General features: G+C 43.9%; 1 protein-coding gene across 1 annotated transcript in view; it reads left to right on the top strand.

The window, feature by feature from the left end:
• Positions 1–22,668, top strand: part of plcg1 (phospholipase C, gamma 1) — a 168,418-nt gene that overhangs the window by 88,576 nt on the left and 57,174 nt on the right. Inside the window, exons 12-17 of the mRNA XM_072556339.1 lie at positions 1,492–1,612; positions 5,747–5,915; positions 11,132–11,251; positions 13,280–13,381; positions 20,067–20,254; positions 22,008–22,208. Coding sequence (XP_072412440.1) covers positions 1,492–1,612; positions 5,747–5,915; positions 11,132–11,251; positions 13,280–13,381; positions 20,067–20,254; positions 22,008–22,208 — 901 coding nt within the window. The remainder of the gene's footprint in view (positions 1–1,491; positions 1,613–5,746; positions 5,916–11,131; positions 11,252–13,279; positions 13,382–20,066; positions 20,255–22,007; positions 22,209–22,668) is intronic.

Here is a 22,668-nt window from a genome sequence, read left to right as displayed (position 1 = left end):
AACCTGCACATCTTTGGATTGTGGGAGGAATCAGGAGCACCCGGAGGAAACCCATGCAGACATGAGGAGAATGTGCAAACCCCACACAGACAGTTACCCGAGGCTGGAATTGAACCCAGGTTCCTAGCACTCTGAAGCAGCTGTGCTGACCACTGAACCATCGTGCCGTCCCAGTGATATTTAAAGTGATAAAAACAGAAATTGCTGCAAATACAGAACATGTGAGGCAGTGCCACTGGAAGTAGTAAAACAGAGTTAATATTTCAGGTCAGTCACCTTTAGACAGAACTATCTTTTAATCTCTTGGAGGTAGAGGCTTATGCTCTGTTGCTTAGCACCAGCTGGCTCTTCATCACAGTGACTGTAGTGCTTTTTATAAAAATTCATTCATGGGATGAGGATGTATCACAGGCTAGGCCAGCATTTTTTGCCCATCCCAAGGGCAGTTTTAAGAGTCAACCACATTGCTGTGGATCTGGAGTAACAGGTAGGGTAGGTAACCTAAGAGATATTAACAAACCAGGTGGGCTTTCCCTGACAATTAATGATGGATTCATAGTCAGCATTAGACTGTTAATTGCAAATGTTGATTGAATTCAAATACTACCATCTTCTGTGTGGGATTTGAGCCCGGGTCCCTGGGTGTTTGGATTAATACTGTAGCAATAGGACCAGTAGGCCATTGCCTCCCCTGTCTACATGGGACCGAGTCCATCATAACACTGTGAGAAACAGGATTGGGAGTAGTCTGCTCAAGCCTGCTCACCTTTCAATAGGATCATGGCAGATATGACATTTCACATTCACTTACCTATCGTCGTAACTCATGATCCCTCTACTGATCAAGAATCTTATTTCAACCTTAAAATAACACAAGGACTCTGCCCCCAGAGTTCTCTGTGGCAAAGAATTCCAAAGATTCTCAACCCTCAGAGAAGAAATTCCTCCTCATCTCAGTCTTAAATTGGTGTCCCTTTATTCTGAGCCAGCCCATGTTTGACCCTTGAGGGTAAGGATTTGAGCCTGAACTGACCTTCCACTGATGGTGTCAGTGCCCAGCACCAGGCCCCTCAATGAGGGATCAGGTGCAACCACTCCTCATCCTGCATGTCTGACCTCTGTCTGGATGTCCACTGGTCCCAGCCTTGTGAATATCTGACAACAACAAAGTTCTGCCGCAATTGGCACCTGTGGCAAAATTGATGGATGATATGAATTGGGGAGTACACCTGAATATTGAGCATTCAGATGAAGCATCAGACAGCAGTTGGTACTCCATCTGGAGCCAGAATTGGCAGGACAGGTGATAGTCATGATAAAGGGGATTGTTCTACCAAAATAAACTGAAGATTGTTTTTATACCATTAAAAAATTTAGGAGAGATGTAAATAAACAGGGTGATTAATATGGGTGAATGGGCGAAGTGAGCACAATTCGTGTGTTTGGATCAGATTTGGGCACACATTAAACCAATTGTAACTTTTCTTACAGTGGATTGCTGGGATGGACCCGAGGGAATGCCAGTTATTTACCATGGTCACACTCTGACTTCAAAAATCAAGTTTAATGATGTTCTGACTACAATCAAGGAACATGCCTTTGTGACTTCAGAGTAAGACTATCTTTTTGTTATTGCGATAACCTCTGTATGTGGTTTGCCCCCATTTTGAATATATAAGAATCCACTCGCAACATATTACGTCCGCAATTCTGTCCGCAATTGGAGTGAATAATGTTTCCATGCATTGTAGGCATTGGTCAAAGCGGTGAAAATCTGACGCTATTTTAAACCATTCCGTTCCTTTTTCCTGTCTTCGTGGTGATTTACTGTCACAGAATTGGGTGATTACAAAACTGAAGGAGGCCATTCAGCCCATTGTGTCTACTAGCTCTCTGCAAGAGCAACTCATATAGTCCCACTCCCTCCCCTTCACCATAACCCTGGAAATTTTTCCTTTTAGCTAATGGTTCAATTCTCTTTTGAAACCATAACTGTCATTTCCAGTAAAGCAAATAAAGTAGTAAGTTATGAAGACGATGAACTAGTCTGTAAATCAGAGCTTGGTCAAACTTGTGCAATATTCTGCTCAGACAGTACTTTGACTATGCCAAGTCACAGTCAATGAGACATAAGGGAGACGTTTAAGACCTGAATGTGGTTCTTTATTTATTCTTTCTTGGGCAATGGGCCTCACTGATAGGCCCAGTATTGTTTTCCATCCCTCATTACTCTGCTTTGTTCAAGGAACTATCCTTGTTGGACTATTTCAGAGGGTGGCTACATTGCTGTGGGTCTGGAGTCACGTGTAGGCCAGACCAGCTAAGGATGGTACATTTCCTTTACTAAAATCATACAGCCCCTACAATGCGAAAAGAGGCAGTTTGGATCATCGAGGCTGCACCGACCCTCCAAAATGCACCCCTCCGAAACACAGCCCTCTCACCTATCCTGGAACCCTGCATTTCCTATATCTAATTCACCTAAGTCTGCATGTGTCTAGACACTGCAGATAATTTAGCATGGCCAATGCATCTAACCTGCACATCTTTGGACCGTGGGAGGAAACCGGAGCAAACCCACGCAGACACAGGAAGAACATGCAAACTCAATGCAGTCACCCGAGGCTAGAATCAAACCTGTGTCCCTGGTGCTATGCAGCAGCAGCACTAACCACAGAGCCACCAAACCATCCGAAAGGAATCAGTGAACCAGAAATGTTTTCATGACAATTAATGTTTTTTTCGTGACGCCATTACTAGTTCAGGTTGTTTGATTAAATTTAAATTCCACCAATTGGCATGGTGGGATTCAAACCCATGGTATCAGAGGGTTACCTGGCTCCTGGGATTACTAGCCTTGCCACCATGCCACTATCAGCTCCCCTGACAAGACAAGTCTGAGTAGTGACCCAATAAAGGCCTTAAACATTGTGGAAGGGTTTGATTTAGAAATGGTATTCTCACTGGTGGGAAAGTTCAAAAACTAGAGTCCACAAGAGATGAGAGTCTCATTTCCACGCAGCATATAATTCAGGAAAACCTGAGTAGTTTGAATATGAAACTCACTACCACAAGGAGTAATGAAAGTGAATAGAATAGATACATTTAAATTTAAAGTTCAACAAGCACCTGAGTAAGAAAGCAATTGCTGATGAAGAAGGGCACATTGAGGCTTGCGTTGAACTGTAACGTCAGCATGAACCTTTAGGGCTGAATGGCCTTTTTTGAAGTTGTGCATCCTACACAAATCAATGTAAGGTCAATGCCCACCCTTGGAGATAGGCCCAGTGTAGAAAAGATTGGGAATCCTGAACTGTTTAGACTGGTTTGTCTGAGAAGAGTTTAGATGGTAGTATTTAAGAAAATGAATAGCACTGAAGAGATAAATGTCAAAAATATTTCAGATATTTCAAGCGAAGGACAAAGGTCACAGGTTAAAAAGGCAAACTATGTTGTCACAACGTAGAGAGACTTACACCAGGACAAAGGAGTTTCAGCACCCTGGGGTGGGCACGAAAGAATTGGGTGCGTAACATTGGGCACTAGGACATTGATTCCATGCCAGCTCCTATACTCCCATCTGCAAATTTACCACTGTGGGAGGCATCAGGTGGTCCACTCACCATTGGGCCAATTGGGTGTATAAATAGCCAATCCATGGCCATGTACTAATCTCCTTCAACCATTGTTGCGATTTTATCCACTGTAGGGGATGACCACCATCAAGTTTTAAGCCTGTCAGATGGAACCCACACCTGACATACCACCCAGTCCCCCCCTCCCCTCCCCCGTCATGGTGAGGCCCTGGACTCACTTCAGCCTCTGAAGACCTTCCTTTGGTGACTGTTGCAGTCTCAGCAAAGGCCACTGCAAATCGTGGTGCTTCTGAGACAAGGCAGCAGTTTGGTGGAGGCAGAAGGACTACCTCACATGGACTCGCCTCTGATGGTTATGCTGGAGAATGGAGCAGGGAGCTCGTGCCCAGATTAAAATTCGTTCTTGGAGAGAACTGATAGACAATTAGAAACAACAATCCTTATTGTCTGCCTCCAGCAGGAGTTTAGCTGATTGTTATCGCCTGTATGTTTAAAAATAAACTGGGCACGATATCATGGTATTGAAGAAGCCAGCTGATTTTTATTACAGCTAACAATTGTACGCAAACTTTACATTCTTGGGCACATAGGTGTCTGGGCCAACGTTATGCTATTAGATTATAAAGATCAGCATTCTTCCAGTAGAGTTTCATGCTTCAACTGATAGTCATATAGCACAGAAACAGACCGTTTGGTCCAACTCATCCATATCGACCAGACATCCTAAATTAATCTAGTCTCATTTGCCAGCATTTGTCCCATATCCCTCTTAAACCCTTCTTATTCGTTTCCCCATCCAGATGCCTTTTAAATGCTGTAATTGTACCAACCTCCACCACTTCCTCTGGCAGCTCGGTTCCATGCACACACCACTCTTTGCGTGAAAAAGTTGCCCCTCAGGTCCCTTTTATATCTTTCTCCATTCACCTTAAACTTTTGCCCTCTAGTTTTGGACTCCCCTACCTAGGGAAACGACCATGTCCATTTACCCTTTTCATGTCCGTCATGATTTTATAAACCTTTCTGAGGTGACCCCTCAGCTTTCCACGCACCAGGAAAAACAGCCCCACCCTATTCACCCTCTCCAACACCAGCTTAAACACTCCAACCCTGACAAATCCTTGTAAATCTTCTGAACTCTTTCAAGTTTAACAACATCCTTCCTCATAGCAGGGAGACCAGAACTGAACGCAGTATTCCAAAAGTGCCTTAACCAATTTCCTGTGCAGCTGCAGCATGACCTCCCAACTCTTAAACTCATCACACTGACCAATAAAGGCAAGCGTACCAAATGCCTTCTTCACCGCCACATGGCATCCCAATCCCGATGATCTTGGGATAAGACAGAATCTGAGACCTTTATACCCTCAGATCACAAATGATGGTGACTTCATGAGTATGTGTCTTGAAAGTATATTGATAACATGACCATGGGATATAAAAGAATAGATCGTGAAATCATTTAACATTCAGCTGGATGTGGCGATGGAGAGACTTTCTGGATGGATGAGCTAAAATATGTCACATGGTTTTACTCAACCTCCCCCTCCTCTCATCCCCCCCCAAGGCAGGAAAGTCAATGACTAGAAAGTCAGTGTAGAGTAATATTAATCAAAGCCTTGACGCTAATGAGTATTTACTAAACTCAGACAAAAGAGATAAATGAAACAAAAAAGTTGCATACATTTATTTAAAATCTAGTTCTATGTTGTGTGCAGCAGAAGTTCATTGGCTTGCTTTAAAGGCCAGCTGAACCCATGTATGTAGGATTTCACAGTTGGGCCATAGGGTCATCGAGTACAGCACAGAAACAGACCTTTCGGTACAATCCATCCTTGCCGACCAGCTATCCTAAACTAATCTAGTCCCATTTGCCAGCACTTGGCCTATATCCCTCTTTACCCTTCCTGTTCATTTACCCGTCCTGCTGTGTTGCGAGTGCCAGATAGACAAGTTTAGCAGCTGTGTTCAAGCAGCTCAGTAAAAACATTGGTAGCAATGGGACTCAGTTCCAGAAGTGTGAAATTTAGCATAGGATAAGGCGGCATTCAATGTCGTCTGAGCTGATTCGAGAAGATACTACAATCTTACCTGAGTTCATGTGTGCCTGCTCTTTGAGATTTACCGTAGTGCTGTGGATTATTTGGCAGGTATCCTGTAATCTTGTCCATTGAAGATCATTGTAGTATCGTTCAACAGCGCAATATGGCTAATGTTTTCAAGAAGGTGTTTGGTGATATGCTGCTGACCAAACCAGTTGACATCACTGCAGACGGGCTTCCGTCACCGAATCAACTGAGGAGAAAATTCCTGATTAAGGTCAGTCACTGCCATTAATGTCAGCTTCTTAGTTTGCTGAATGATCTTATGGAAGAGGAAGCTGTTTTTCAAATCATACTCTTTCCTCTGCTTAAGATGTGTCAAACTGACTGAGGTTTCACATTTATAGTATTGTTAGGACACGTTATAACTGACTGCATTGGCGTAGAATAGCAAGTTGTTGTCATGTGTATTTTTACAAAAAAATACAGTGAAAAGTTTTATAACCTGCTATACCACGGCACCTAAATGAATGACAGAAGTCATAAGTAATAAGAACAAAAAAGTAAAAATTCATCACAGTTAACGGCTCCTGGGTTTGGGGTACGCTGGAAAAATCAGGCTGAAACCACTGTGCAGTGCTGGGCCAAAACCAAGCCACCAACCTTGGACTAGACCTCCGCGCTGGGACTAGACCTCCGCGCTGGGACTAGACCTCTGCGCTGACTAGACCTCTGCGCTGAGACTAGACCTCTGCGCTGGAACTAGACCTCTACGCTGACTAGACCTCCGTGCTGAGACTAGACCTCCGTGCTGGGACTAGACCTCCGCGCTGGGACTAGACCAAGCCACCTACCTGGGACTAGACCTCTGTGCTGGGACTAGACCTCCGTGCTTGGACTAGACCTCTGCGCTGACTAGACCTCCGCGCTGAGACTAGACCTCCACGCTGAGACTAGACCTCCACGCTGGAACTAGACCTCCGCGCTGAGACTAGACCTCCATGCTGGGACTAGACCTCCATGCTGGGACTAGACCTCCGCGCTGACTAGACCTCCACGCTGAGACTAGACCTCCACGCTGGGACTAGACCTCCGTGCTGGGACTAGACCTCTGCGCTGGGACTAGACCTCTGCGCTGACTAGACCTCCGCGCTGAGACTAGACCTCCATGCTGGGACTAGACCAAGCCACCAACCTGGGACTAGACCTCCGTGCTGGGACTGGACCTCTGCGCTGGGACTAGACCTCTGCACTGTGACTAGACCTCCGCGCTGACTAGACCTCTGCGCTGGGACTAGACCTCCACGCTGACTAGACCTCTGCGCTGAGACTAGACCTGTGCACTGGGACTAGACCTCCGCGCTGGGACTAGACCTCCGCGCTGGGACTAGACCTCCGCGCTGACTAGACCTCTGCGCTGGGACTAGACCTCCACGCTGACTTGACCTCTGCGCTGAGACTAGACCTGTGCACTGGGACTAGACCTCCGCGCTGGGACTAGACCTCCGCGCTGACTAGACCTCCGCGCTGACTAGACCTCTGCGCTGAGACTAGACCTCTGCGCTGAGACTAGACCTGTGCGCTGAGACTAGACCTGTGCGCTGGGACTAGACCTGTGCGCTGGGACTAGACCTGTGCGCTGAGACTAGACCTGTGCGCTGGGACTAGACCTGTGCGCTGGGACTAGACCTGTGCGCTGGGACTGGACCTGTGCGCTGGGACTGGACCTGTGCGCTGGGACTAGACCTCTACGCTGGGACTAGACCTCCACCCCAGGCCAAGACTGCTCCTCCTGGACAAGACTGTCACATTGGGAGACCGCTGCACCAGGTTCCAGGCCTATACTATCATTCTGGGTCGCTGGGCCTGGCCAGGAGAAGACGCCATCCACAAAAGTCATTTCAAGAAGGAATAGTATCATAATAAATGGAAACCATAAAAAACAGTATCGAAAGAAAACATAAGAAAAACAGACAAGATCCATGCTCCTGGGCTGAGGGCCCTATAAGTTGTGCTATGACTCTTGCATCTTGGAAGTAAACTGAGGAGGACATACAACCCTGAATTCCGCTACTACTTCCAGAATTTTCAGGTGACTCAATCATTATTTAAACGTAGCGCAGTAAATCTGTGACGCCCGCATCCATTGAACAAATTAAAAATATCTGTTGCTATTATCACTTCACAACAATGTGTTTAACAGCTCAGACTGCCCTCAGTAGAAACAACTTAAGTATTGTTCTAGTTGAAGATTGCAGAAGGAAATGGCTCTTGAGTGGTGACTTTTGAGGTGATTGAAGCCTAGGTTGTTGACAGAACATACATACAGTAATGTAAACATTGTAATTCAGTGGAAGATGTGCAAGGTTAGTGAAGGTTGCTAATTGTTTAAGAGTCCAGAAATGGAGACACTCATGGCAACATGAGGGTGGGGATCTAGACTTTGGTAATATTGTGGAGAGCAAGCTGAAGATTGGGGACTGTGGTGTAATGGTTCAGTTGCTAAATTTCCATTAAGAGGGCTGGACAATAGAGTCCTACAGCATGGAGACAGGCCCTTTGGCCCAAACTGGTCCACACCGACCAAAATGTCCATCCATGCTGACCCCATTATCCTGCACTTGGCCCATATCCTTCTAATCCTAGCTAGAGACATAAGAATATGAATGAATAACAAGGGAAATTTAAATTTAATTCAATAAATCTTAGCGACTTTTGAGATTTGTAGCTCAGGTTGATAATAAGTATGTAAGTTTGCTTGCTGAGCTTAAAGATTTGTTTTCAAATGTTTCATCATTATACTAAGTAACATCATCAGTGAGAAGCTCTGGTGATGTGCTGGTGGTATGTCCAGCCTCTGTTTATAGGTCTTGGCTTCGTAAGGTGGGAGATGTAATTTCCGGTTCTTTTTTTCAAGGGAAGGTAGATAGGGTCTAAATCGAGGTGTTTGTTAATGGAGTTCTGGTTAGAATGCCATGCCTCTAAGAATTGTCGTGCGTGTCTTTGTTTCGCCTGTCCTGGGATGTGTGTGTTGTCCCAGTCAAAGTGGTGTTCTTCTTTGTATGTATGTATAGAAACTAGTGGTAGTGGGTCATGTCTTTTGGTGACCAGTTCGTGTCCATGTATCCTGCTGGCAAGTTTCCTGCTAGTTTGTCCAATGTAGTGTTTTTTTACAGTTCTTGCATGATATCTTGTAAATGGCATTAGTTTTGCTGGTGGCATCTATTGGATTCTTTAGATTCATTAGTCATTGTTTAAATGTGTTGGTAGGTTTGTGGGCTACAGTGATGCCAAGAGATCTGAGTAGTCTGGACATTATTTCTGCTATGTCTTTGATGTAAGGTAATGTGGCTATACCTTTTGGTTGCGTTGTGTCTGCTTGTTTGGATTTGTTTTTGAGGAATCGGTGGATTGTATTTATTGGGTACTCGTTTTTCTTGAAAAAGTTGTAGAGATATTTTACTTCTGCTTTTTGTAGTTCTTGGGTGTTGCAGTGTGATGTTGTTTGTTGACATAATGTCTTAATGCAGCTCCGTAAGGATGTTGGGATGATAGCTTCTGAAGTTAAGTATTTGGCCTGTGTGTGTTGTTTTTCTGTAGACACTGGTTTGAAGTTCTCTGCTAACTGTACGTTCAAATGGGAGTCTGTTGTTGTTCTCCTCCTCTTTTGTGAATTTTATGCCTGTCAGGATATTATTGATGGTATTGTATGTTTCCTCTAATTGGTTCCATTTTGTGATGACAAAGGTGTCTTCAACAAAGTTTGGGTTGGATAGATGGGAGGGCAGCTTGTTCAAGTGTCAGCATTACTGCTTCTGCTATGAGCCCTGATTTTGGTGATCCCATAGGTGTTCCATTGACTTGTTTGTAGGCTTTGTTATTGAATGTGAAGTGGATGGTGAGGCACAGGACCACTAGCTTGAGAATGTTGTCATTGCTGATGAAGTTGGTGCTGTCTGGTATTTGTGGTCCTGGTTTTCATAGTAGTGATGCCAGTGTTTCTTTGGCCAGGTCAATGTTAATTGATGTGAAAAGGGCTGTAACGTCAAAGGAGACCATTATTTCATCCTCTGCTATCTTGGTGTCTTTGATGGTGTTCAGAAATTCTTGGGTGGAGTGAATGGAGTGGTGTGAATCTTCAATTAGGTGTTTTAGTTTTTGGTCGAGTTCTTTGGCTATGCTGTATGTTCGTGTACCAGGTAGGGAGCCTGTGGGGGGGCCTCTGGTTTGTGTATTTTTGGTAATCCATAGCAGCAGAGTGTGTTGGATCCATCTGGTTTCAATTTTCGGAAGTCTGTCCTGTTTAATTCTCCTGATTTTTTAAGAGCTGTTAAAAAGGAGGAGATTCTGTTTAATTACTGTGGGGTCGGGTTTATCGCCTCCTGCTAGTAAGTGTCAGTATCTGCAAGTAGAGCATTTGCCTTTTTAAGATAGATGAACATACAGTTAATGGAGAGCTTCAAACCAGCGCCTGCAGAAAAACAACCAACACCAACCAAGTACTTAACGTCAGAACCAATCACCCCAACACCCACAAACAGAGCTGCATCAAGACATTATTTCAACGAGCGACATCACACTGCAGCTCTCAAGAACTACAAAAAGCAGAAGAAAAATATCTATACAACGTTTTCAAGAAAAACGGGTACCCAATAAACACAATCTGCCAACTCCTAGAAACAAACCCAAACAAAGAGACACAATGCACCCAAAAGGTATAGCCACGTTACCTTACATCAAAGACGTATTAGCAATGACTTCCAGACTACTCAGACCCCTTGGCATCATGGTAGCCCACAAACCTACCAACACACTTAAATAGCGACTAATGAAACTAAAGGATCCATTAGATACCACCAGTAAATCTAACGTCATTTACAAGATGCCATGCAAGAACTGTAAAAAAAACACTACATCAGACAAACTAGCAGGAAACTTGCCACTAGGATAAATGAACACCAACTGGCCACCAAAAGACACAACTCACTATAGCTAGTTTCTATACATTGACTGGGACAACACACACATCCCAGGATAGGCAAAACAAAGACACACATGAGAATTCTAACCAGGCATGGCATTCTAACCAGAACTCCATCAATAAACACATCGATTTAGAGCCTATCTACCTTCCTTTGAAAAAAACCTGGAAATGACATCACCCACCTTAAGAAACCAAAACCTATAAGTAGAGAGGCAGGACTTACCACCAGCACTTCACCAGACACTCTCACTGATGATGTTACCCAGTATGGTGACGAAACGTCTGAAAACAAACCTTCCAGCTCAGCGAGCAAACTTACATACTTATCAATAAACCTTAGGTTTGGGATTAGTTGCGAGGGTACTCAGGTTTTGCAGCACTGTAAAGGATTTTAAAACTGAGGAGCTATAATAAGGAGGTTGTAGCTGACATGGTGATTGGGAATTGGACTAATTGGGATCCTGTGGGAATGTTCCCCTCTTCATTCTCCATCTCTTCCTTCCTTGCAGCACAAGAAACTGGCCGAGGGCAGTGCCTATGAAGAGGTTTCAACTTCTACCTACTCCGAGAACGACATCAGCAACTCGATAAAGAATGGAATCTTGTATCTCGAAGATCCAATCAATCATGTAAGTGCCAGGTTTGAAATGTTACTCCAATCTTACATTCATAAGCTGATGGTTCAAGCAGCAGATTCCAATCCAGCATAAGCAGCAAACCTCATTTGTATTTAAGTTCGACATTGCCAGTTCCTTACTTTCCATCTGTTTCAAATTGCTCCCTGCTTTACAAAAGTCAGTGACTAAATCTCGTAGGCAGCAGCTTTCTGATGTCTTAGTCAAGAGTCCAGTAACTGGTATTGGGCTGTTGGATTATAATGACCTTAACAGTTAGTCATAGTCCTGGTTGTTCACTCCTGCTCTTCCAATAGCTAGCAACCAAGAGTAGGAATTCTTAGATCACTTAGCTCGGATTCAAAGTGGCCTTATCCTAATCTGTAAGAATCAATGCCACAGCTTTCATTACTTTTACCCAGTGGATGTAGAGGGCACACCAGCTTCTCCTGCAAGTCACTCAGTTTGGCTGAATTGTACACTGATATCTCACTATGAAACATAGCCTCCAAGGTCTAAATCTTGAAACTGTGTAATGAGGAGCTCCTTTTAAAAATTCTGTGCATAGTTTATTTTCCAGTAAATATGGAGAAATTTATTAATTCAGACGAACAGATCTCCTTTAAATATGTTTTTTTTAATCCATTCATGGGATGAGGGCATCTCTGGCCAGGCTAACATTTACTGCCCATCCAGAGGCAGTTAAGAGTCAACCACATTGCTGTGAGTCTGGAGTCACATGTAGGCCAGACCAGATAAGGATGGCAGTTTCCTTCCCTGACAATGGATTCATGTTCATCGTTAAATTCTTAATTCCAGATTTTTATTGAATTCAAATTCCACCATCTGCCATGGCGGGATTCGAACCCGGGTCCACGGAACATTACCTGGATCTCTGGATTAACAGCCCAGTGATAATACCACTGGGCGGTCACCTGACCTATGTCGTGTGCTTGCCTCTTCAGTTCCAATCTTTAGAGGTTAAACTGTTTAATTTTGGTGTTTCAGCCATTACAATGGTGCAAAATAGTCTCACTGCAAATGATTTGGATCAAAGCTGGTGACTGACTTGATTATTCACATTAGCCAAAATAAATTGGACTGAGGTGGATTCCACTTGAATACAATTAAAAGTAGAAATTGTAAGAACATGGACTTTAACCAACATGTTAGACTGCTATTAGTTCTGTGTATAAAGATCAGATAATAAGCTGATCATTGAACCAGGTGAATGTGTAAATTTAATTTTTGTACATTATACAATAAATTGTTTCGCAAAGTTGACATTCCCCCAAATAAATATCCTTTTGAAAACAAGTGTCTGCTCACCTGCAAAAGTGACAACATGTCCAAGTAACTTCTGTTTTGAAAATTAGAAAGTAGAAGACTGAATGTGTATACTGCAGTTTCTGTTCTATTTGTACAGTCAAAGGAAATGTTGGACTTTTAAATATGATAGGTAATCACATCAAAAAATATTAAACTTTGCTACAAGTTGTGGTAGATAAAACACAGAACATACATCAAACATGACTGTTGCAGAGCAAGACTGGTACATTAGCACACCACCCCTGATGAAGGGCTTATGCCTGAAACGTGGATTCTCCTGCTCCTCAGATGCTGCCTGATCTGTTGTGCTTTTCCAGCACCACACTCTCTCTCCAGCATCTGCAGTCCTCACTTTCTCCACACCACGATTTAGTTTGGAGTATCAAGGTGGATCTAATTTTATCTTTGCTGCATTGATCGAGATATATAAATAAAAATTTTGGAGACCAAAACAGACCCTGATACCAAGTTCTGTTATTGCACAGTGGTTCCCAAACTTTCATTCCAAGGCACATTTCGATGATAGAAACAATTCTGCAACACATCCAATTTTTTAAACCTATAAAATGTTGTTTGGATAATGAATATATAAAAACATTCTGTCAGCTTTATGTGTAGCCCAGGTCTGTTCTTTAACAAATTATTCCCAGTCATGGGTCTGTTGTGATGTACTCACCACTTGGCATCTTGTTTGTTTTCCTGTGGTTTTTCTAGGAATGGAATCCACACTACTTTGTCCTCACGAGCAGCAAGATTTATTATTCAGAGGAGAGATCAGGGAATCAAGCCAATGAAGACGAGGAGGAACAGAGGGAGGTGAGTGAGCATCAAACAGTTTATTGTTGGATGCAGAACTAATCCAGATTGCACATAGCAATAATTTATTACACAACATTGTGGTACACACAGCCTAGGAGTCTGAACATGCCATGTGTAGCCATAAAAGAGCACAAGATAATTTGAAGAATATGTGTGGAAAAACAGATCCTAGATAGGCCCACAACCAAAAGGTTTAAATGTTTCTTGGTTATCATTTGGTTTGACAGACTCATAAGCATTTACAGCACAGAAGGAGACAATTTGGTTCATTCATACCTGTCATGAAAAACATCACTTCACTAATCCCATTCTGCAGCTCTTGACCCGTAGCCCTGGAGCTAGGACAATGCAAGCTGTTTAAATGTTTCTGACTCAACCACTCACACATTCAGTGAGTTTCAGACTGCCACAGCATTCTGGATGAAAACCATTCTCTTCAACTCTTAGCCTTCTTCCTCTTACGTTAAATCTATGTCCCCAGGTTATTGACCTTTCTATAAATGGAAAAAAAAGTGTCTTCCTATTAACCTTATCAATACTTCATAAACTTACAGAGCTCTATCAGGTCCCTTCTCAATATTCACTGTCCAGTCTTTCCTTAGAGTTCAGACCCTCCATCTCAAGCAGTAGCCTGGTAAATCTTCTCCTGTCTCGTGTGATCACATCGATAGTGTGGTGACCAGAACTGCATGTAGTATTCAATTTGCAACCTCACCATCGTATCATACAGTTCTGCATAACCTCCTTGCTCTTGTATTCTGGTCTTCAACTGATAAAGGCAAGTGTCCCATATGACTTCTTCACCACCTATCTACCTGCCCTGCTACCTTGAGGGAATTTGTAGATGTACACACCAAGGTTCCTTTGACCTTTAATACTTCCCAGGTTCCTAACACTCACAGTGTAATCCCTTGCCTCTCCAAGTCCATTGCTTTACATTTTTCTGTCTTGGTGTGTCAGACCAATCCATTGATATTCTCCTCCAGTTTACAGCTGTCGTCCTCCCTATTTGCCACCTCACCAATTCACATATCATCCATGAACCTCTTGATCATACGCCCTACACTTAGATCCAGATCATTAATATATAACCACAAACATCAAGGGTATCAATTTCTGCAGAACTCCACTGGAACAGAATTCCAGTCACAAAATCATCGCTCTACCATCACCCTCTACTTCCTGCCTCTCAACCAATTTTGAATCAAACATGCTACTCTGCTTTGGATTCCATGGGCTCTTACTTTCTTGACCAGTCTGCCACAAGGGACCTGAGAAAAAGCCTTGCTGTGGTCCATGTAGAACACATCAAATGAATATCTTCATCGACACTTCCAGTTACCTCCTTAAAAAATGTGATCACATTTGCCAAACACAATCTCCCCTTGAGACATCACTTCTGACTATCCCCAATTAATTCCTGTCTCTCCAAGTGCAGATATGTTATAGTCTTTGGCAGTCCTGCACCCTAATGTTGATACAGTCCTCTTCCAATGTGAAGACCAACACAAAGTATACATTGAGTACTGTGCCTACATCTAGGTTACTTTAATGGTTCCTAATGGGCCTTTCCTTTTCCCAGTTCTTGTCTTGCTCTGTGTATATTCAAAACAACAACTCAACAATACTTTCCTCATGCATTCTCTAGTTTTCCTAACTTCTTAGTTTCTCCCTACACTATTTATACCAGTGGAACTCTGCTATGTTGAATTAGAATTCCTACAGTGTGGAAACAGGCCCTTCAGCCCAACAAGTCCACACTGCCCCTCTGAAGAGTATCCCACCCAGACCCATTACACCTAACTAATGCACCTAGCCTACATGTCCTTGAACACTATGGGCAATTTAGCATGGCCAACTCACCTAACATGCACATCTTTGGACTGTGCACACGGAGGAAACCAATGCAGACACAGGAAGAATATGCAAACTCCATGCAGACGGTTTCCCGAGTCTGGGTTTGAACCCGGGTCCATGGCGTGTGAGGCAGCAGTGCTAACCATTGAGCCACCATGCTGCCCATGAGCATTGAGCCCTCGATATCTGCCATAAGCTTCTCTTTATTTCTTAATCCTAGCCTTTATGTCCCTTCATATTCAGGGTTCTTTGCTGTTGGTCCACTCTTTGTCTTTAGAGAGCATGTTTGTCCTGTACTCTCACTATTTCTTCCTTGATTGACTCTCATCGCTCGCACACATTTTATCTGCAAGTTGCTGCTCCCAGTCCACACTGGATTGAACCTGTGGATTGAACCTGTAGAAGGGTTACACCTGAAACGTTGACTTCTCCACCTGATGCTGCCTGGCCTGCTGTGTTCTTCCAGCCTCCCGCTTGTCTACCCCAGTCCACTTAGGTCAATTCTTAACTGATCTTAGTAAAATGAGCCTTTTCCCAGTTTTGTACATTTATTCCTGGTCCATCCTTATCGTTTTCTATCCTAAATCAAACTGAATTATGTACACTGTCTCCAAAATACTCACCTACAGATTAGCCTTTCCCCTGCCTGGGAACAGTTCCAAATATTAGATCCAGGACTGCCGCCTCCTTTGTTGGACTTCCTACTTACTGGCTAAACAAAAAGGTCTCCTGGATGCAATTTAAGAATTTTGCTCTCTCCCTACTATACACACAACGGTTAATACTTGGGTAATTCAAATTCCGTATTATTACCATCTTACCATTCTTACAGTTCCATGAAATTAAATTGCATATTTGATTCGCTATCCCTCGCTGCCTATGTAACACATTGTTTGTTTTGCCCGTATTGTGGCTTTTAATTGCACCATGTGGTCTCATTTGATGATCCGTCTAAAATGTCATCCCTCCTTCCTTCTGTAGTTGATTCCTTTACTGAAAGCATGTTCCCACGACCTCTATCACCCTCACTCTTGTTTCTGATCACTCTGTAAGCAGGAATGTTCCATTGCCAATCCTGCACATCTCTCACCCAATTTTCAGTCATACATATGATGCCGTAGCCCCGCAGCTTTTCAATTTTCAATCTAAATTCCTAAAGGTTCCTAAAGGCATCAATTCTCTTTCTTCCTACGTCAAATGGTCCCAACATGGATCATGATCTCTGGCTGCTCACCCTCCTGCTTCTGAATACACTGCAGACATTCCATGACATCCTTGACCTTGGCACCTGGGGGAAAACAACAGGCCATCCTCCTGCACTAACAAGTCCCCTATAATTATTGCTTTTCCACACTCCCTCCTCCTCTCCCACCACCCTGAGCAGCTAAACCACTCACCGTGCTATGATCTTGACTCTGATTGGCCTCCATAGGAGAACCATCACTCTCACCATTTTCTTTGATCAAATAAGAGTTTCTGAACAAGATGCACTCTGGGAAATTCCCTCACTATATGCCAGCTCCCCACATCTGCCTGGCAGACACCCCTGTCCTATCTGCCTCCACTTCTTGAATCTGCAGACTGACCATATCACAAAAGAACCCCTGTCCAAGAACCCCTTAGCCTCATGAATGTGCCTGTTGTGCCCAGCTCCAAATTCAGAGCAGGGGTCATCTCTTGCTTACATGATCATCAGGTGGATCTGAGATTCCCCACAGAGTGTGGGATGTGCAAGCTATTGGCCTGAACTCCCCAGATATAACTACCGAGAACATGGACCATTGCTTTTACTTTACACTTCAGTATAGATGCGAAAAATATTATGTCAGACAAATAGCCAGATCTTTTTACTCTATCATGCAAAAACAAAATAGTTTTGAAGTTCTAAAATATTGGTGACCTATGTAAGGTTTTAAGCTGTACTTATGGTCTGCTAGTTCATCTCTGATCCATAGCCTTCACAAGCAATAAGATACAAAGCAAAAGGATGTCTGGTCTGCAATTGATTTTGAACAGACAGGTCTTGCTGACATGTGTTTTATCCACCTCCCTTCACATTTGTCAACACCTGATGCATAAAAGATCTCCCTGGTTGTGTATTTTTCTATGAAGAAATGTCATAGCCCAATAGTATGCAAGTCTTTTTACTTCTTTCACAATTCATTGGCCCACATTCACCAATTAACAAAAGTATCATATAGAATAGGTAGCAAATGTTCTAATCAGTAATCACCAAGAGTTAACGAAAATTTTAACTCTCCAAGAAACAAAGGGCAGATAACATATAGGTGCCAATCAGAAAGACACAGTTGCGCACAAATTATTTGATGAATATTCTTTCGTCAGTTTGCTGGTCTTCGAATAAACTGAAGGTTTAAACACAGGAGGTAATCTCTTATGATAACAAAAACTTAAACCTCACAAAACTTGTAAGAAAAATTGTTAACCTTATCTGATTCACGCTTCAGTAAACTCCTTCAGGTAATCCTTCCAAATTCAGAGTAAAGATGTGTAATTCTCCCCCAACTTTCACATCCGGGTACTCTTGCTTCCTGGATCCATTTACAAATCAGAACAAGTAAGGCCATGGCAGATTGACCTACATGCAATAAAATTTCAAATATCGTGCACCTCTGTTTAGATGAGTAACCGCATCCAATTCAAGGTGATGGACTGTGAAGTTATTGAACATATTAATGTAAGAAGTCAGGAGGTGTTGGAGGTTTTGATGGATTTAACATCCCCAAGTCCTGATGAGTTGAACCCAGTCTGTCATGAGAAAAGCGAGAGGACATTACAGGGGACTTGAGTCAACTTTTTAAATTGTCTCTGACCACAGGAGAGGTGCCAGAGGAGTGGAGCACAGCTAGTGTGGTTCCACTTTACAAGAAAGGTGTTAGAGATAGACCAGGGAACTATAAACTAGTGAATCTAACATCGGTGGTGAGGAAAAGATTAGAGAAAATAGTGAAGGAGAAAATTTCTATTTCGAGAGGCAAGATTTGATCAGGGATAGTCAGCATGGCTTTGTCAAAGTGAGGTCATGCCTAACAAATCTGGTTGAAGTTTTTGAGGAGGTGACCAAGAGGAACCTCAATTATCTGAAGGACTCAGGCGAGGAGTATTTCACTCGGTTAACATACTTAGCCACACATTGGGACCTTGCGATCTTGTTCAGATTTTCCGAAATTTGGTTAATCGAGTGCCGGATAATCAAGGTTCCTCTGTATACGGATTTCAGCAAGGAAATTGTCGAGGTTCCATATGGGAAACTAATAAAGATGGTAAAAGCTCACTGGATCAGGGTATCTAGGCATGTTGGATCCAAAACTGGCTTAGTGGCAGGCAACACAGGATGGTGGTAGAAGGCTGTTTGTGTGACTGGAGCCCGGTTTGTAGTGGTGTACAATCGGGATTAGTGCTGTGCCCCTTCTTGTTTGTGGTACACATAAATGATGTAGATGAGAATGTGGGGAGATGATAAGTTTGTGTAAGACACAAAGATTGGCCAGGCGGTTGACAGTGAGGAGGTAGGTATTAAGTTACAGGAGAAGATAAACAAATTGGTCAGATGGACAGATCAGTGACAAATGGAACTTAACTCTTAATTGTTTGTGAAGTGATGCACTTTGAAAAAAGGAAACCCCCAAGGATTTATTCACTATATGGCAGGATACTAGGGAGCTCAGCTGCCTGTCCACAAATCCCTGAAGGCAGCAGCACAGGTTAATAGGGGAATTAAGAAGGCATACAGGAAGCTTGCCTTTATCATTTGTGGTATAGATGATAAGAGCAGGGAGGTTATAGTGGAGCTGTACAGAACTTTGGTTAGGCCACAGCTGGAGTACAGTGTGCAATCTGGTCCCTACATTATAGGAAGGATTGATTAGATTACATTCCTTACAGTGTAGAAACAGGCCCTTCGGTCCAACAGGTCCACACTGACCCTCCGAAGAGTAACCCACCCAGACCCATTTCCCTTTGATTAATGCACCTAACACTGTGGGAAATTTAATTCACCTGACCTGCACATCTTTGGACTGTGGAAGGAAACCAGAGCACCCGGAGGAAACCCACACAGACACTGGGAGAATGTGCAAACTCCACACAAACAATCGCCCAATGAATTGAACCTGGGTCCCTGGCGCTGTGAGGCAGCAGTGCTAACCACTGAGCCACCATGCTAGATGTGATTGCAGTGGAGGGGATGCAGAAGCAGTTCACCAGATGTTGCCCGGGATGGAGCATTTCAGCGATGAAGAGAGGCTGGATAAGCTCAGGTAGTTTTCTTTGGAACAGAGAGGTTTGAGGGAGATCTGACAGAGGTGTATAGGATAGTGAGAGACATGGACAGGGTGGATAGAAAGCAGCTGTTCCCCTTAGCTGAAGGGTCAATAACAATTTTAAAGTGAAAGGCAGGAGATTTAGAAGGGATTTAAGGAAAATATTTTTCAGCCAGAGGATAGAGGGGGTTTGGAATGCTCAGCCTGGGAGTGTAGTTGAGGTGGGAAACCACACAACCTTTAAAATGAACTTGGATGAGCATTCGAAGTACCAACAACATTCGAGGCTATGGGCCTAGTGTGGGAAAGTGGGACTGGTGTAGGTAGTAGTGTACTTTTGGTGGTACAGTCTCTGTGGGCCGAAGGGTCTCTTCTGTACTGTAGAATTCTACAATGTAACTTGTCTGCTGGAGAGAGGAGGGTTTGGGTGGGTAAGATAACCCTGTGAATCCTCCATCCCTCCACCAATGCCTGTATAAATGAGTATAAGGATGATGTGTGATTTGCCACCTCCCTAGTACTAATACTCTTCAATGTTCCAGCCGAGTAGTGGCACTGACCTTCATGTGACAGAGAAGTGGTTCCACGGGAAACTTGGTGCAGGCCGTGACGGGAGGCAGATCGCAGAGAAGCTTCTCGCTGAGTACTGCATTGAAACCGGGGCTCCCAATGGCTCCTTTCTGGTGCGTGAGAGTGAAACCTTTGTGGGGGACTACACACTCTCATTCTGGTAAGTCCTGACCATATCTGTATACCTTAGATGGGATGAGGTATACTAGAGGTGGATTAGTGGTGTGTAGGATGGTACAAAGTATAATATATCAGAGATAGTTGAGAAAGTGGCATGGTTCCAGGGGAGCTATATGATACTTTAGAGATAGTTACAAGGGGTGTGAAACTAATGGAGGAATACTATACTGGGAATGGGTTAATGGAATGCCATCATGTCAGATGATTTGTAGAAGTTTATATTTGAAGGTGACTGTCTTATGAGGAGAGGTTGAAAAGATTAGGCTTGTATTCATTAGAATATGGAAGAATGAGAGGCCACTTTATTGAGACACGCAAGATTCTTAGAGGATTTAACAGGGTAAGTGCAGAAAGATTGTTTTGCCCGATGCGACAGTCCAGGACCAGAGGGCAGAATTTCAAACTATGGGAGTCACACATTTAAGACACAGGTGTGGTGACATCGCTACGGTAGTGACTCTGTGGAATTCTTTACCACAGAGGGCTGGTGAGGCAGGACCATTAAGTATCTTCAAGTCTGTTATTGGCAAATTTTTAATCTGTAATAGAATCAAGGCTCATGGGGAAAGGCAGGAAAATGGAGTTGAGGATTTTCAGATCTGCCTCGATCGCGTTGAATAGTAGAGCCGACCCGATGGGCTGAATGGCCTATGTTTCCTCCTATGTCTTATGATCTTATGGTTTATCTAATGTCCTTCACCTCATTGTGCTGTTGAAGAATATTCACCGAGTCACCTGAAGTAAGGAAAACATTCACTTTATTTAAGAAACATTTTTATGGTTTCATCTGACCAGAAGGCTGCAAGATTATGTGACATTACATTGCTTCCTGTGAGATTGTATGTTGTTTTATTAGCATATCGCAGTCATACTTAATCCCTAATACCACACCTCCTCCTAAGTCTCGAATTCTATCCATTGTGTTACAGTTTCTGGGGCAGTTGTGATATCGTTAAGGTTTATTGTGAATTATGAAATATAGAAATGGCAAGAAATGGGGCAGAAGTTTACAAGGCAGATGGTTCAGACCCCTCAAATAAAAAGTCAGTGACAAGCCAACAGACAAAGGTCATTCAGCTCTGGAGCTCAGTTATGCAAAGCCACCTTCGTCTGGTCATTATAACAGTCCCTGCAATGCTCGAGCCTCACAATGGATGGTGCTGACATTGCAGGCAAGTCCAGGAAGGGTGGTTGATGGATCCCAGAGTGAGGTAAGTCAGTGGGCTTTGCACAAGGGCAGTCTGCCACTCTAAGGAGTAGGGTGAGGCTGTGTTTTAATGACCATGTGGCGAGGAAGGAAGGGGAGAGGTACTCTCTTGGTGTGGTGTCTCAATGGACAAGCAGCAGTCTCCAATGGTAGACTCGCTCACTTGCTTCCCCCTGAAAGAACGAGCTGCCGAGTTCCACCCAACTTCCTAACGCTTTTAGATTGTGTGCAGGGTAATACCATGGGCAATAGAGTTTGAACAAAATTAACTATCCCTTACCTACTCACATATGGTGAGGAACTGGTGCCTTTGATGTTATAGGGATGAGCTCAGAGTTGGCATGGGTTGAGTAACCCACCCTATTGCACGTGCTCCGAACTGCCCACCAAAGGCACAACCAACAGGGGTATCTGGTTATTTGGTTTCTATTTTGTCATTGCTTCCAGACTGGGACGTTTTAATCCCTGGTGAACTTCACCTGTAGCTTATTGAACAGAAATGAATGTAATTTTCCGGTCTTTTCAGGCGTTCTGGAAAGGTGCAGCACTGCCGGATCCATTCCCGTCAGGAAGCTGGTAATCCCAAATTCTACCTAACAGACAACCTGGTGTTTGACAGTCTCTACGCCTTGATAACACACTATCAACAGGTGCCACTCCGCTGCAATGAGTTTGAGATGCGGCTGACGGAGCCCGTGCCTCAGACTAATGCACATGAAAGCAAAGAGTAAGTATGCAGCAGTCCCTCCAGTAAACGGGGAACAAGCAGGGGACTGTGTTCAGGGTTCCAGGCATTCAGCTGCAGGAAGGAACGAGCGCCCAATTGAAATTGCAACTGGTGTTTGAGAAGGAGCTAGAGGGGGAGGGAGGTGGTGACAGTGAGGGTGAGGGAGATGGGGACAGCGAGGGGGAGGGAGATGGTGACAGCGAGGGGGAGAGAGATGGTGACAGTGAGGGAGAGGGAGATGGTGTCAGTGAGGGAGAGGGAGATGGTGACAGCGAGGGAGGGGGAGATGGTGACAGTGAGGGAGAGGGAGATGGTGTCAGTGAGGGAGAGGGAGATGGTGTCAGTGAGGGAGAGGGAGATGGTGTCAGTGAGGGAGAGGGAGGTGGTGACAGTGAGGGAGAGGGAGGTGGTGACAGTGAGGGGGAGGGAGATGGTGTCAGTGAGGGGGAGGGAGATGGTG

This window comes from Chiloscyllium punctatum, chromosome 37 (genome assembly GCF_047496795.1).
Source record: "Chiloscyllium punctatum isolate Juve2018m chromosome 37, sChiPun1.3, whole genome shotgun sequence".
Lineage (NCBI taxonomy): Eukaryota > Metazoa > Chordata > Chondrichthyes > Orectolobiformes > Hemiscylliidae > Chiloscyllium > Chiloscyllium punctatum.
This window is presented reverse-complemented; position numbering and strand designations above follow the sequence as displayed.